At 41.7% G+C, this 16,714-nt stretch overlaps 1 protein-coding gene across 1 annotated transcript in view; it reads left to right on the top strand.

Annotated features, from left to right (window-relative positions):
* Nucleotides 1-16,714, top strand: part of CHM (CHM Rab escort protein) — a 55,486-nt gene that overhangs the window by 13,248 nt on the left and 25,524 nt on the right. The window contains exons 3-8 of the mRNA XM_071569402.1: nt 4,360-4,432; nt 5,555-5,679; nt 9,596-10,070; nt 11,878-11,994; nt 12,632-12,752; nt 15,459-15,684. Of these exons, the coding sequence (XP_071425503.1) occupies nt 4,360-4,432; nt 5,555-5,679; nt 9,596-10,070; nt 11,878-11,994; nt 12,632-12,752; nt 15,459-15,684 (1,137 nt within the window). The remainder of the gene's footprint in view (nt 1-4,359; nt 4,433-5,554; nt 5,680-9,595; nt 10,071-11,877; nt 11,995-12,631; nt 12,753-15,458; nt 15,685-16,714) is intronic.

The following is a 16,714-nucleotide window of genomic DNA, read 5'->3' as shown; positions in this document are numbered from 1 at the left end:
CAGCCAGAGGGTGAAAAGGTTGGTTTTTAAAGCAGGTGAATTGTTCTTGCAAGAAAAATAAAGGTATTATTTAATTTCAGTGCAGAAAACTAGGGGGAAGTTCTGAATTCTGGTATCTTTTAACCTTTTTTATAAAAGTTGGGTTTATATTTATTTTGGTTCAGGATATGATCTCCAAAGCTGTCAGTAAAACGTGGTCTCAGCTGGTCCATGGTGGTTACCTGGGTTCATGTTCATGTCCCAGGACATATTGTGGTGTAGCACAAGGGGCTGCCACCATCACACCACCCTTTGGTTGGGCTGAGGGGTCTCAGGAGCTGTTTGGGTTAAACCCTTTTCCCTGAAAGGCCAGAAGTGCAGGCCCCTTCTCTTCTCTTCCACATGATCCCTGTGCCAGAACGGGAATTTCACCCACAAAACTTTATAGGTTTGAAGTGATAAGTCATTTTGTGTTCAGCCCCTTAAAATCGATGTGGCAGCGACTCCCTTTGGAAGCGACAGCGGCTCTGATGGGTCAGGACTTCTCTCCGAAGATCCAGGGCAGGACAGACACATGGAGGCAGCGCCTGGGCAATCCTGAGGCATCAGCAGCTTTTCCCCAGCCATCACCAGCTCCGGGTGTTCCACCCTGGCGGCTCTGACACGGCCTGGGAGCAGCACAGCCCAGCACACGCTTTTCCTCTTCTTGCTTCCCTTTCCTTTGGTGTCTCCTGCTCTCAGAAGTGTCCAGTTTCTCAAACTGCAGCCTGCCTTCAAAAGAACACCTTAGACACTCTCCTGGTTCAGCTTCCAAGGTTGTTAATCAGTTGGAAACAATTTGTGGTTTCAGTGTTCTGTACTTGGATTTGCTGATTCTTTAAAGTATTTGAAGAAAAATGATGTTAGTAACTGAGAAAAAAATCACAAGCTAATATAGGAGAAGAGACAATTTAACTTTTTGCAGAGGTAAATTTGTATCTGGGATACATTTCCAAAACTTTGCAAAACGGTTTCAGTACTTCTTCCGTTGCTCTGAACTACAGATAAAAGATCTGAAATGTGTGGAGTAAAAGCAGCAATTCTGTTGTTTAGGTGAAAAAAACTTGGTTGTAATAATGCCAAGGTCATGGGTTCAATCCCCTGTGTGGGCCCCTGACTTAAGGGTTGGACTCGATGATCCTTGTGGGTCTCTTCCAGCTCAGAATAGTTTGTGAAAGTCCAGGTAACACAAGAGGAGTTTTGAGAAAATATGATCCAGGAAATAATGTATAGTAGAAGAAGAAAATGTCTGTGCTCTGTCTAACTTTGTAGAAAAAATAGTTTCTGCCTCTGCTGTTACACCTTCAAAATGTTTCCTGTTCTTAATTAGGGATTAATTGAATTAAAACCCTAAAAAAAGGGAGAGAATATCCATGTTTGCAGTTTGCTAATACAGCAAGAGCAGTGGGGAGCTTGGTCCTTGAGATTTTGGGACAGTGTTTTAGCTTTAATTAGGCTTTGATCTTGACCATTACTATAAGGAATTCCTCAGTTCATCTTCAGGGCAATTGTAACAAAAATATTTGGTTACAAAGGACTCCTAATTGTAAAACCATTAGTCAGCTCTTTTCAGAATTCCTCCTCGAGATCTTTGCTAAAATCTTTGCTCATTATGTCAGTAATCATGTCTCGTCTGTCTTCTTCCTGTAGTGTTTTCAGATGCGAAAATTAAGCCATTTGATTCATCACATAAGGCAGGGAAAGTAATTAAAATTCCAGGGTGAAAAAATGTGGAAGTTGCTGCTTCAGGAGAAGATGAATATTTGGGGTGGTGTAACCAGCTTGGCCAGGGGCTCAGACACCAGAGCAAAGGAAGGGCAGTGCCACTCATTTTCCATTGGAAAAGGGCCATTCCATCTCCTCAAAACAGATGGAGCCTCACAGCAGTGTCAGGGCTTTGTCCAACAAAGACTGGGTCACCTAAACAGGGGCTAAAAAAAAGTTTCAAAGGAAAACCCACCTGATGAACAGAGGAATGTTCATGTCAAACATGTCTGGCAGCTCACAAACAGAGTGCTGTAACTGTCTGTGAAATAACATATTAACTTCCCTTACTGAAAGTTGTAACTTCAAATTTCCTAAATATGCTTGGCCTTATATTGGTATAGGCTCAAGAAACCCACTCCTAATTTTAGGCAGGTGTTTTCTGTGGTTTCTGTGATCAATGGCCTTGCTTGCTCTGACAGCCAGATTGTATTCCATATTCAAGAAACTTGAAGCTAAAGCAGCAGATTTCCTTAAAAATAAATCTTCATGGCTGAGTTTTTTGGAAATTCCAGAAGTGACAGATAATGCATGGATATTGAACTTTTTATTCTGTGGAATATTAACAAGCATCAGGAAGTTCACCTGCACCATTGGCTGGTAGAACAAAGCTGGGGGTAACCATGGACTGAAATCTGACAGAGTTGGGCATTTAATAATTTAATCCTCGTTGGGGTGTTCTGTGTGGCCCCAAACAGCAGCTCTTTGTAAGCTCAGCCATGGCACTGACACAGCGAGGGAAGGATGAGCTGCTTGTTAAAGAGGGTTGGAATTTGTGGTTCTGGGGAGAGGCTGAGGGAGCTGGGGGTGTTCAGCCTGGAGAAGAGGAGGCTCAGAGGTGACCTCAGCACTGTCTGGAACTGCCTGAAGGGAAGTTCTGGCCAGGTGGGGGTTGGTCTCCTCTCCCAGGCACTCAGCAATAGGACAAGGGGGCACGATGGGCTCAAGCTCTGCCAGGGGAAATTGAAGTTGGAGATGAGAAAAAAATTCTTTGCAGAGAGAGTGCTCAGGGATTGGAATGGGCTGCCCAGAGAGGGGGTGGATTCCCCATCCCTGGAGGTTTTTCAACTGAGCTTGGCCGTGGCACTGAGTGCCATGATCTGGTAAAGGGACTGGAGCTGGACCAAGGGTTGGACTTGATGATCTCAGAGGGCTTTTCCAGCCCAATCCATTCTATGATTCCATGATCCAAACCACAAGGAATGGTTCCCAGCTCATGGCCTGGAACACCAGGCTCTGCTGCTGGAGCCACCTGTGTGCAGTGCATGCTGCATTCTGTTGTCTTTGCACAAGATGTCCTGTTTGTGTTCCTCACTGCTGCCTTGCAGGAGCTGAAAGCCTTTTTGAGGTCAGTTTGTAGTCAGGCCCAATTAGAGCCTGCCCAGCAGACATCTGTCCTTCATATGCTAAGTAAGCACCGCGGTCCGAGCATCCCCCTCCGGTGCCGGCAGGGGCTGACACTCCTAATGACGGCTCTGTCAGCGCAGATAAGCCCTGTCAGAAGCATCGCATCGTAAAGCCGGGCAGGAGATCTAACCTGAATTCAGCTTTGCGCTGTTATCACACTCATCTCGGCAATTTAAAAGCGGAGGAGGTTTTGATAAGATTTTAAGGTCATTGGATTTAACAGCCTTCACATTATTCTGTAAAATGCAAACCCCATATTCCTCCCTAAGTTTTATTTTATTTTTTTTAGTGTGTGCAGTAAAATTAGATAACCGTTCAGGAGGGTATTTTTGGTATTTTTCAGGCTCCTGAAGTGCCAGCAGACAGTGCCAGAAAACAGAGTTTAATCCTGAAATGACTGTTTTACTTTGCAAGAACTGGTGATTTTTAAAAATGTAATTGGTCTATTAGTTTTCCTCTCAGGGCTGTTAAATATTTAAGATGAGCCATGCATGGCAGCAAAAGCTGACTTAATCTGACTGATGTTTAGAGAAATGGATAGAAAATTTTTTAAAAGGTGAGCATGGACTTCTTTTGCTTAACAACAGAACTATTAATTTTCTGTGATTTAAAAGAAGTTCACTAATCTTTTTCAAGCAAGAAGGTGGTAAATAGAAACTGGGAATTGCTCAAGGAGGGATGGTCATTTTGTACAAATCAGTTCCTTTGGCTCCACCTGCAGTACATGGAGCTCAGTAAGGATTTTGCCAGAGCATCTTCACAGTCTGGAATAGGCAGAATCTGTTCAGCAAATAAACAGTAAAATGAACTTTCCTTTATTTGACATGATGGATAAGAGGGTCAGTCTTGGCCAAGAAGCAGCACTACCTACATTTCCTTTTCCTCACAGCATCCCATGTGCTTTCCTCAGCATTATCCATTTGTCCTCCAAACATTTCAATTTTGGACATAGTCTGTTTGGTCAGAGGTGAATACAAATGAGGAAACAGGGAAATTTTGCATCTTACTGAGAGTTGTGAAATACCAATTTTTTTATATATTCTGCATCTGAAAAATCTCCCTTGGAAAATGTTTTGAATGTTTCTGACTTGCTTGGTTTTTCTTTAATCTGAACAGGCTGTCTTTTATCTGTCCATCAAGTTTTTCTGTTGTTTTTTTTTTAATTTGCAGGAGAAATTACTATGGTGGAAACTGGGCCAGCTTTAGTTTTTCTGGGTTATTGTCCTGGATTAAAGAAAATCAGGTAAAAATTTCTTCAATCACTTTTTTTTAGTGTTCCTTAACGTTAAATCTCTGTTGTTTGCATGATTTATTACAAGACAAATTACCACAATGCTCTTTCTCTTTGGTAATTTGACAGATCAAAGAGGTTTCTAGTTTCCAGCCTTACTGGTTGAGCCTTACCCATCTGGCCTGGCATTCTGAGGCTCTGCTGTGCCTGGGTTGTTAATGTGGTTATTATTGAGACCAGTCTTGTGCTCACTCATACTTTCTGAGCTCTTGAATTTGTACAAAAGCAACCAGTCTGTTGTTTCAGCTCCTTTCCCAGCACCTTCTGTAAATGATAATCTGGTCTTTTCCCTTTCCTGTTTGATTATTTTCCACTCTGTTGTTTCAGTCCCTCCTGTTTCTCTCATTTGCTTTCAGCTGATCCTTCTTTACTGGATCCTTCCATTGAAATGTTCTGTAACCAGGACAAAGAGATTAATGCTGATAGTGTATTTTTCAGTGACCAAAGTTTATCTAATTCATGACAGTCCACCAGAAATCTCCTGAGGAGGATATTTATTCAGGAGATTGAGCTCTTGGGCTGTGTTAGCAAGTGGCTGTTCCTGTTATTTACGAAGCATTTGGAGCCTGTTGGGCTGTAGAGGATGGAAGGGTTTCAGCTCAGTCTCATCACACTGTGGTTCCATAACCAGGGGAGCTGCTCAGTGGCACAACTTCTTATTCTCAGGGTTCTCTGACATGATTTAGAGATTCCTGTGTGGACAGATTAATACCCAAATCACTGGTGGTTTTCCCCATGGTCTCCCTTCAAAGAGTTTTGTCACAAAATTTAGAACCAGCCTGGCTGTGGCAAACCTGTCTGTTTGGAGATTGTGTCAAAGTTATCTCCAACTCTCTACCAAAGCTTGTGTTTCATTCAGTGTATTTTCAGATTACCAGAGCCTATACTGTATATAAATGTTGGCATGATGCAAAAAGCAACCAGCTCTGTTTTGACTCAAAAATCTGAATACAAAAAACATTAAGACAGTTGTTTTTTTCTTATATTAGATGGTACAAACGATTTGAGACTGCAGAGATTTATAGTTCAAGTTCACACAGCACAACATGTAACTTTTTAATTGTTCTTTATAAGCAAGAGACAGATCTCGGTGATGAATGTGAAGACTGGAGAAAACTGATCCTTGAGGATGAGGAAGCCATTCCTCTGAGCAGGAAGGACAGAACTATTCAACATGTAGAGGACTTCTGTTTCGGCGAGTAAGTAGAACTGTAGAAATACAGGAATAAGGTCACACCTCGAGTGTTGTGTTCAGTTCTGGGCCCCTCAGTTCAGGAAAGAGATTGAGGGGCTGGAGCGGGGCCAGAGAAGAGCAACGAGGCTGAAGAAGGGACTGGATGTGGCTCTGAGTGTCCTCTTAAACACCTCCAGGGATGGAGAATCCACCATGTCTTGATCCAACTCCACTGTGATTACCAGCCCAGGGCACTCTGTGCCCTGGGCTGGTAATCACAGTGGGGTTGGATCAAGGGTTGGGTTTGATAATCTCAGAGGTCTCTTCCAACCCAAGTGAGAAGAGAAGAGCAACAAGGCTGGAGAAGGGACTGGAGCACAAGTGCTGTGAGGAGAGACTGAGGGAGCTGGGGGTGTTTAGCCTGGAGAAGAGGAGGCTCAGAGGTGACCTCAGCACTGTCTGGAACTCCCTGAAGGGAAGTTCTGGCCAGGTGGGGGTTGGTCTCTTCTCCCAGGCACTCAGCAATAGGACAAGGGGGCACGATGGGCTCAAGCTCTGCCAGGGGAAATTGAAGGTGGAGAGCAGAAAAAAAATTCTTTGCAGAGAGAGTGCTCAGGGATTGGAATGGGCTGCCCAGAGAGGGGGTGGATTCCCCATCCCTGGAGGTTTTTCAACTGAGCTTGGCCGTGGCACTGAGTGCCATGATCTGGTAAAGGGACTGGAGTTGGCCCAAGGATTGGACTTGATGATCCCGGAGGTCTTTTCCAACCCAATCAATTCTATGAGTCTCTGAATCCTTAGTTGTGCTAAAATGATAAAGTAATATTTGCCTTTTGTCCTTTTTATATGCAATGAATTGAACTTACTGAAGTTAAATCCACTGAATATAAATTTAACTAACTGAACTATTTATTTATTTATCATTTTTGTCTTCTGGATTTTGCACTGAACTGAACACTCTTCTGAATTCCTGAGAGGCTCTTTGAGACAGTTGTGTGAGTTTCACCTTGAATCCCTTAGAAAAGATCATAGGGAGCTAAATGAAATGTTGACAGATACTCCTATAGAAACATGTATTTCTTTCTGTAAACATCATAAGCAGAGGGAAAAAAGGGTGTGAATTAGACTGATACAGTGTGCAGGTCACACAGACTGAGCCTGCTCAGGGTTCAGTTCTGCACAGCAATGGCTGCCTGACTGCAGAGAAAATGTAATGCTTGTTTTAGAGCAGGATCACTTGAATGCTGTAATTGTGCTGTTCAGAACCAGCAGTAAAGCAGATTTAAAGGTTTCCCAGACTCTCAACTTTGTGTATGATTTTCAGCTGATATCTGGCTCACAAACGAGTCCCCAGGCACTGAGTTTCACATTTTGGAGAAGTCAGATTATACTTGAGGAGTCAGGACCAACCAGAAGATTCTGCTTTTAGGGATTTAACTCATCTTGGCAGCTCAGAGCTGTCTGTCCTGTTATCACCAAAAAAACCCCAAACCCACAAGGACCAATGATAAGATTAATAAACCCAGCAAAGAAAAAGTTCTCCAAAAGAACTGGAAACTTTCTGAGAGAGTCAATTACTGTGTTTGTGACAATTTACACATTCTGGCTGGATTCTGTTGTTTTTGCTCAACTTTTATAACTCCTATGAAGTAACCATTAAACATTTATTTTGAAAGAATAAACAGCTGGGTAGCAGTATAATATACACAGTGCAAGTCTGAAATGAATGGCCTTAGAACAAAGTGCATCCATCAAAGGAAAAGAATACTGTGTCTACAGCAAGCTGTATTGAAAAAAGGCAAATGGCTGAAAAATAAATAGTGAACACCTGTGCTGAATAAATTAACCAGCTGGTTGGCAATTTTTCATTTGACCTATCTGAAGGGGTTGCTGTTACAAGGCATTAATAAGACACATTCATTTTAAGATATTCCTTTGTTAGTACCATTAATTGATGAATGGTGGAAGATAATATTCTAAATTTCCACAACAATTTGTCTGCAGATGTATTATTTTTTTCTGAATTAGGAGAAGAATTGTCTGTACAGAAGTTCAATTTGGTCATTTTTGTAGACAATTCTTACATTATTCAGGGATATTTGTTCCTATAGGAAGGATGTCATGAATTTATATTATATACAGTTTTTAGGCTTTCATTATAAAAATGTGTAGGGCTGCAAATCATGGAGATTTACATGTTCTTTGATGGGAAGTGAAGAGAGGTTTAAAATGTGTAAAAATAACATTTCTGTTCCAGTGCTTTTCAGAGAGATATAAAAAAATACAACATATTATGGATCCCAGTTTATTTTGATTTTAAAAAGTAATAAGTATGTTTAAAATTGAATTGAAATGTACATTGAGTTTGGGAGAAGGTAGAAAGAAAACCTTCCTCTGAAATTTTGTGTTATGAAAAGGTTTAGGATGAGTTAAATAATAGCTCCATTCTTAGTTATTGTATTAATGGCACTTTTCATAAACACCATGGTCTAAATTCCTGAAAAAACCCCCAACAAATCCAAACAGAACCCAAAAATTTAACTGACTTTCATTTTTATTGGTAGCAGAATTTACTTTTTTACAAACCATTTGAGAAAGCACTTACCTTACCTTGGTATTTTGCAGTTATTTCATGCTGCAATATGAAACAAAAATACACAACTAATGTAGAAAAACAGACTTCTCTCCCTCACTTTCCATGAGCCCCTTTTTGCTCAATGACTTCGTAAGTGAGGAGCAACTTTTAAAGGATACAAACAAGGTTTTTGTTCCTTTTTTAACAGAAATCCTTCCCCCTGTTTCCACCTGTGAGGCTGCAGGTGTGGGAGGAGGGAGATTTTGGTTTGTTTGCTGAATAATTCCTTGCTGTCTGTCCCCTGGATTGTAACCACACTGTCAGTCAGTGAAATTTGGTGCTGTGTGTTTGCAGGTCACCTTTAAAATCGTATTTCATTAGTTTTCAGCCAGGATTAAATTGTTTATTCAGTGCATTAATGTCTTGTGTTATAAAGATAAAAAAATGGCGTGGAATTATTGCTGAACTCCTTTCACTTGCAATGACATTGATCTGATTCATCTCAGCTGGTGGTGTAAACTAAACCAAGTTCAAAAGTAGTGCTGTCTGAGGTAGGTGTCATTGAAGTTAAGATGAAAAGAGTAGACGAGATTCAAAGTGGAGGGCTCTTCATAAGGGGAATTCTAAAGAAATGCTGTGAGGAGGAAAGTGGCTGTTGTGTGGGAATGTCCCTCCTGTGGGTGCTGCTGGAGCCACAGCACAGATCGGAACACTGGCACAAAACCGACAGTGGCACTTGAACAGCTGATTAGAACACAAGGGCAGAGCTGGAAAGGGAATCTGGAGGTTTCACTTAAACTTTGGGCCAAAATGGCCTGGTTCTCCATGGACCTGCAGGAACCATCCATGGCTTCAAAGGAGGCCCAGCCCTGTAAGGCATGTCTGTTTTCCCCAGCAAGCTTGGTTTTCACAGCATCTCACCTTAATGACCTTAATGCTTATTTGCATTTCAGTTTCAGAAGGACTTTTTAAACTGTAGGGAGCACTGAATCAAATTACTTTACTGTTTCTATTTTAAAATACTACATTGCTGTTGTTTCTGTAGCTGTGTGTTGTGTTTCACCATGAGGGTCCTGATTTTCATTTGGAGATCCTTCCATCATTTGAGTATGTACGAAATAAGAACCCAAATTTTGTTGTTCTTTTTTTCTCACTAAAAACAGTCCTCATGAATTACAGCTTTGCAGTCAAAGGACCATAGTTCTTCAGTGGGTGGTACACTTGATTTGGTCAGGATAAAGAAATTCTAATGCTTTTCCTAGAAATGCTGGAGGTTTCCATTCTGGCAGCAATTCAAACTTTAAACAAAGTTTTTAAGACTCTTCAAAACCTTTTTCCCTGTTTTTCCCCTTGTGTTTCCACTCAGTCAGGATTCAGCTGAAGGTGTAGAGGAAGCTGGTGCACTGCCAAAGCTGCCTGTGTTTGCAGCCTCGGGAGCCCAGGGGGTTTCTCCAGGATGTCCAGCCGTGGAGAGCCCCTGCCTGGATTCGGAGAGCCGGGAGGCAGAGCCGGGCACGGGTTTGGAGCCAGCAGGTGCCACAGAACCAGAGCCAGGCACGGGCACAGAGCCAGCAGGTGCCACAGAACCAGAGCTGGGCACGGGTTTGGAGCCAGCAGGTGCCACAGAACCAGAGCCAGGCACGGGCACAGAGCCAGCAGGTGCCACGGAGGGGAATGGGGCAGGAGCCACCCCTGGGAGGGAAACTTCTGGAGAGTCCTCTCTACAGCTGGGACAGACAGAGGCTGCACCCTCAGACACTCCCACCCAAGCTCCAAAGAAAGTTACCTATTCCCAGATTGTCAGAGAAGGCAGAAGGTTTAATATTGATTTAGTTTCCAAGGTAGGAACTGAATGACTTGTTTCATGTATTTACTTTGCTGGAAATGCTGAAATTTTTAAATGTTCTGGGGGGTGACCTGGTACCTTTGAGGCAATCTTCAGATCTAAGCAGGACTTACTATCCTAAAACAAATACGAGCTACTTCATGTGTTCTTGAGTGTTTGTTTGCAACCAAAGACACCCTAAATCATAGCTCAGAAATATCTCCATAAAAGTAAATTTTATGAAGTTTGGCACTTAAGTAATACCTGCAAAATTGATCCTTTTAAATAGTTATAAAATTAAACAGATATAAAACAGTTATAAAACTAAGATTTTGAAAAAGGAAAATCAATCTACACGTGGATTTTGGATGTTTTTGAAATGAAAAATAATTTTCCTCCTGGAGTGCTTCCTGTGTGTTTGATTTTGCTGTGAAACTCTCACTACTTTTCTGTATTCAGACTAAAGCACTGAATTGTAATGAATTTTATTGGAAGGAACAAATAATTACAGTTAATCCATAACATACAAGCTGACTAAAATTAGTTACTAATATGTTTAATTCCTACTATTGTGCATTTTCCTTAGAACAGAAACTATTAATCTGACATACTTGTTGTGCTGTTTTAACTCTAAATCTGCCTTTGTACGTCAGAGTATTTGGATGTGGCCTTGAAAATTGTACTTCAGTGGAAATTTTTCTTCTGTGCTTTACCCTGTACATGTACTCTGCCATACAGGGAGGCTTTTTCAAAGTTAAATGCTCAGTTTTTCATATTCTGCATTAAAAGATTTTTCAAACCTCTGGGAACTGGAAAATGAACTTTGGTTAGTAATTCATTAAATTCTTTGTGGAGACACTCCAAGATGCATCATTGCAAACTTTGTGTTCCAAATGTCGATCCCACTCCTTGGGTCATTGCCTGGACACCATGAGGACACCCCTCAGTGGGCAGTGGTTAAACAGATAATGCATCACTGTCTAGAACTACCTGAAGGGAAGTTCTGGCCAGGTGGGGGTTGGTCTCTTCTCCCAGGCACTCAGCAATAGGACAAGGGGGCACGATGGGCTTAAGCTCTGCCAGGGGAAATTTAAGTTGGATATCAGAAAAAAATTCTTTACAGAGAGAGTAATCAGGCATTGGAATGGGCTGCCCAGAGAGGGGGTGGATTCCCCATCCCTGGAGGTTTTTAAACACAGATTGGACGTGGCACTGGGTGCCATGATCTAGTAAATGGACTAGAGTTGGACCAAGGGTTGGACTCAATGATCTTGGAGGTCTTTTCCAACCCAATCCATTCTATGATTCTATGATTCTATTTTGTACCTTTCACACTTTTTCTGTCCCACTGTGTGGCATGGCATTAATTGCAGTGAATTGCAGAAATCCAGAGCCGAGTGTGGCCAGCAGGGCCAGGCCTGCAGTTTGCACTGGGATGTCCCTGCCCAGGGACTGAGGAGTCTCCTTGGAGTGTCCTTGTTGGTGTTCCAGGGAACCCTTGGCTGGAGAATCCTGCGTGGTCCTGCATATTCTGTAACTCGAGACCACAAGGCTTTTCAGCCCAAACATCTGCAGTTCATAGGCATATTTCTCTCCCTTCTGTATTTCATTGCATGTTTGTAGCTTACAGAAAGAGTAAATGTCAACAATGATAAATTAATAGAACAGAAATGTCTAAACCTTATCCGGGGGTTATGGAATTCACCTGTGGAAAAGGTGACACCTCAGGTGATTTGGGGAACAGCCAGTGAGGGTTCACACAGACAGTGTTGGGTACTTTGCTGATCCTCTTTGCTCACCCTTTCTCTCTGCCCCCTGTGCAGCTGCTTTACTCCCGGGGGCTGTTAATTGACCTCCTGATTAAGTCCAACGTGAGCAGATACGCCGAGTTCAAGAATGCCACGCGGGTTCTGGCCTTCCGGGAGGGCAGAGTGGAGCAGGTACTGGGGCACAGTCCTGCCTTGGGGAGCTCAGCTCTACAAAATCAACCAGCTTCAAACTGCTTGGGGAGAATTTGGGAACAACAAGCTAGGATTTGTCCTTATTTCTGATTTTTATTTAATTTCTGAAAGGAAAAGTGCTTGCATGTTATATATAAATTTTTTTAAAAATCCAAACCAAACTAAAGTAAGATTGTGCAGTCCAGTATATTGGCATAAATCTTTGCCCCAGGCTAAATATTTAGGCCAGTTAATTGTTAAATATTCACATGTTTTAGAGTTTAAAATTAATAGCATAGACTTGCTTTGTCTCTCTGCTGCTTATGAGAGAATTCAGTGTGGTAATAGCAACACAGTTAATTGATACAGACTGTTGATTAACTGGAGTCAAAATGCAAGTGAAAATGAAGGAAAGTAAAAAGGGGAAGAGAATGAAAAATATCTAAAATATGCTTATTGTGAAAAATTGTTAACTTTAATTATAGTTACAGTAGAAAATAATGGAAAGAAATATGTAAGAAAATAACTGTAATAGAATTAAACAGTAATTTAAAATATCTGCTAGGCATTCAGACTGATATTGCTTTTGCATCCAGAGTATGGGAAGTATCTGAGATTATTAAAATATATTTTGCAGGTGCCTTGTTCTAGGGCAGATGTGTTCAACAGCAAACAGCTCACCATGGTGGAGAAGAGGATGCTGATGAAGTTCCTGACATTCTGTTTGGACTATGAACAGCACCCCGAGGAATACCAAGGTAGTGTCTCCCTGAACTGGCCACACTCCCTGCTTAGGAGTTCCACCAGACAGGCACAACTTTGAGGGCTCTCCTGTGTTCTCACATGGTTTATTTTTATGGATTCATTTTCAAAGTTTGACCTTTTTGTGACCTTTTCACTTTGGTGTTAAATTCTTCTGCTTAAGCACTTGCTCTTCTAGTTCCCACATCATTTATTATTTACATTTTTCTTTAACAGCAAAATTATATATTACAGCAAGGTTGCAAAATGCTTTTTATCATTTTTAGGTATTTTCTCCCCCTCCTGGGTATTTTTTAAAATAATGTCATGTATCTGATTTTTCTTTCTGTTTTTTGGCTACTGTGTAAATCCTTACAATGTTACCACAAAATCAAAAATGGAGAAAATGGAATTTTTTACCTTTGAAAGTGAATGTAATTTAATTGCTTTCAGTTGTAGAGGGAAGGTTCAAAGTGCCTTTATCAATTGTTGGCTCACTCAGATGAGAGGAAATCAGAATAGATCTGAGCTATAATGAGCATCAGGTCAAAGAGGGAAATGGGCTGACAGGAGGAAGGTGCTTTGGGTGTGTGCTCCTCAGGGTAAGAAGAATTCAGTGATGTCTCAGTTCTTGGAGTCTAAAAGTAAACTGAGGCAAAGAAAAAATAACTGTCAAAAAGAAATGATGAGGAAAGAGGAGGAGTTCAGGTAGTGAAGCTGCAGACCAAAACAGGTCAGTGCTTTTGGAGCTTGGCAGTAGCTTGACCAGGCAGTATTTTTGCAAGAAGTAATTGTTAGGATACTGGTTTGATTACTTGAACAAGACTCTTAGATTAGGTACAAACATTAGAGAAAATAATTTTAAACATATGGAAGAGAAAATGAGTCAGTATTGAGATCTGGTAAGATTTGGAGAAGGAGAGTGTAATGAACTCCAGAAAATCCTGAAGGGGGAAAAACTCATTAGGCTGACGTGGTTTATTGATTACAGGTGATCTCAGTTTGCTGTTGCTGGAAGAAATGAAGGTGCTCAGAGTGAGGATTATAGTTGGTATTTGGAGAATTTATTAGTGAATAAAGGAGATGCTGCATCAATTTTAAATGTACCCATTGATTCATGAACTTAAATAACATCAGATTTATTTTAGTTCCAGAGACAGTTAAACAGATTTTGTTCCTACATTTTAAAATAACCTGGGAAGTAGTTGGGAATATTTTGAGTCAGATTAGGCTAATGTAAAGACTTCAGAAATTTAAAATTGCTCTTGATGAGATCATTGCATTCGTGGGAAGGCAGACTTTTAATAGGGAGAGTTCATGAGAGTAAAGATTTTTTTTTAAAGCTTTTCTTCTGTGAAATATGGAGTTATGTAAGAAGTCTGAAGTGAGGAAAAACTTGAGAATTTTTTTAGAATGATAAAACAAACCCCAGACCTGAATACATTCTGAATAAAATGAATGTATGCTATTGCTTAAATGCAGTCTTTTCCTGGAAGAATGGTTATTAAGGTAACTAAAGTTTTTCAGAGATGTGTCAGTGACATCTCCTGGAAGACTTGAGTTCCCTTGAATTCCAAAATGTGTCAGCAGTAGTCGTGGTTTAAGAGAGTTCTTCCTCCCTGTCTGCTCTCCCATCCACACTCATTTGTTGCCAGCAAGTGATTGAATAAATATTGCACCTTCTCAGCTTTGTTTGAGACACTGAATGGCTTTCTGGGCATCAGTATCCAGTGTGGCACTGTCAGTGTGGATCCAGCAGTGCTGTTCCTGAGTGGGTGTCATTCATAATTCATGGATAATTCACAGGAAATTGCTTCCCAAGGCACTTGAGTGGATTTTTGCCCACAGTTGCTCTCAGGATTGGGAGGTGGAGTTGGATCATGTCTAACAGAGTGAACAGGAGGAGCCATAATTAGAGGCTGGAGACCCACACAGTGCTTTTGTGGTATTTTGAAATACTTTAATGGAGGGATATTTCTGTGTTAGGAGAAAACTCTCCTTCTGGGAGTAAACTTCTTGACTTGGCTGATCCATTTTCAGCATGGGGTTTGTTGAAATCCTCAGTTGCTTTTGTTATTGAAATGCAGAGGTTGGAGCACATAAGGCAGTGGACATTTACACTGTGCCCTGTGTTGTTTAGAGACAGAGTTTTAGTCCACAAACAGCAAGGTATTTATTAGAGCAACATTGGGGAGCTCCTGGTTTGCACCAGACAACAGAGCTCCAAATTAATCAGAGAAAAGTCAGGGTATTTATACAATTTCTGTGAAAGATTACAACATTTCTACATAAATATTCATATTATTGCAACACTAATTATAATATTCATAACAGGAGGAGTCCAGGTGGAGTCAGGGGTGGGGTCGTCCTTTTGAGGAATATTTTGGTGATACATCCTCTTACTTCATCTTGGCAGTGGTCATATTTCTGCTCCTCTTCGTCATGAACTTTTCAACTTCTCCTGTTTTTTGCTGACTTCAGGATGAGTTTTTTAAGAGTTTTGGACTCAAAGCCCCTTACCTCCTTTTATGTCCCTACCCTATCTCCTGGTATGTAAGTGTAAGCGTTGTTTTGCAGTCCAGTACCATCTTGGATAATCCCCAAGTCTGGTTTCCAGCTAAACACTCCTCAGAGCTCAGTCCCAGGAACTATATTTTGTGTTAACCCTCTGGGTTCTGGGTTCTTGCTCTGTTTCACCTGCACTCCATGTGCTTCCTCCCCAGAGCACGAGGGCAGCACCTTCGCTCAGTTCCTGCAGACACGGAAGTTGACCCCCAGCCTGCAGCACTTCATCCTTCACTCCATTGCAATGGTTTCAGAGACTCAGTGCAGGACTCTGGAAGGTCTCCAGGCAACCAAAAAATTCCTGCAGTGCCTTGGCCGCTACGGCAACACCCCATTCTTGTTCCCTCTCTATGGACAAGGGGAGATCCCTCAGTGCTTCTGCAGGTAAGCTCCACCTACCCCATCCTTGCCTTCCCAAAGGGGCAGCCCTGGGGATCCAATGGATGCCACTCTGTAGGAATCATCTTGGTAAGGATTCATGTTGGTTTGATGGGCTTCTCATTTTCACTGGCAATGAAATTCCCCTTACCCAAAACAGAAAAAGGAAAATGACACCCCTAATACTTTGCAACAGTTTTCACTGTATCACAAGTGCAGGTTGTAATAGTGGCTGAAGTGGCTGCCTGTCGTATTCACTCCTAGGAAATGAGAAAGCTCTAATGTAACCCACATGTAGCTGGCACTTTTTCAGTCTGACAGAGCAGATTTGGAGTGAGGTGTGTCCAAAAGGGGGTGGCTGTGCTTTGGGGTAGGGTGAGAAAATTTTCAGTTTTCCCTGAAGCTGCAGGAAGATACCTGTGTTCAGTTTGTGTTACTAACCAGTGCTGAGAATGCATCTGGCATTGATAGGCAGATATTTAATAATGAACTGGATTTTTATGGAAGATATTGTGCTGCATGTGCAGTTTATTATTAGATTTAAAACAAAACTGAAGTCTTTCACCTGTCTTATATCACAGACTTACACAAACAGGGCAACTGATGTGAAATCAGGTCCTTATTCCCTTGGCATCGTTCTGCAGACCTGCCTAGACCACAGGCTGCCACCTGTGAATTGAGCAGCAGAGAGGATCCCACAGCACTTCTACACTGACATCTCAAACAGCAGCCATATGTTCTCCACTCTCTGAGCCTTAGAAAGTAATTAAAACAAAAACTTAGAATTGATTCCAGGATAAAACACTTCCAGCCCTTTACTGGGCTGTGGTCAGTGGCAGTGCAGTCCTTACCCTGCCTCCTGTGGTTCCAGCAGAGGGGCTGGTGAGTGATGCTCTTGGAGACCATGAGGAATCCATGTGCAGAGGGTGGGTGGGTTTCATTTTCAGTTGTTTCCAAGAGTTCCAACTGGCTTTTCAAAGGCTGAGGGTGTGTTTTTTCCCTCTTTGCTTTTGCTGGCAGGCAGCGTTTCCATCTG

This window comes from Pithys albifrons, chromosome 14 (assembly GCF_047495875.1).
Source record: "Pithys albifrons albifrons isolate INPA30051 chromosome 14, PitAlb_v1, whole genome shotgun sequence".
In the NCBI taxonomy this organism is placed as follows: Eukaryota; Metazoa; Chordata; class Aves; order Passeriformes; family Thamnophilidae; genus Pithys; species Pithys albifrons.
Note: the sequence above shows the minus strand (reverse complement) of the source record. Positions and strands in the feature narration are given on the sequence as shown.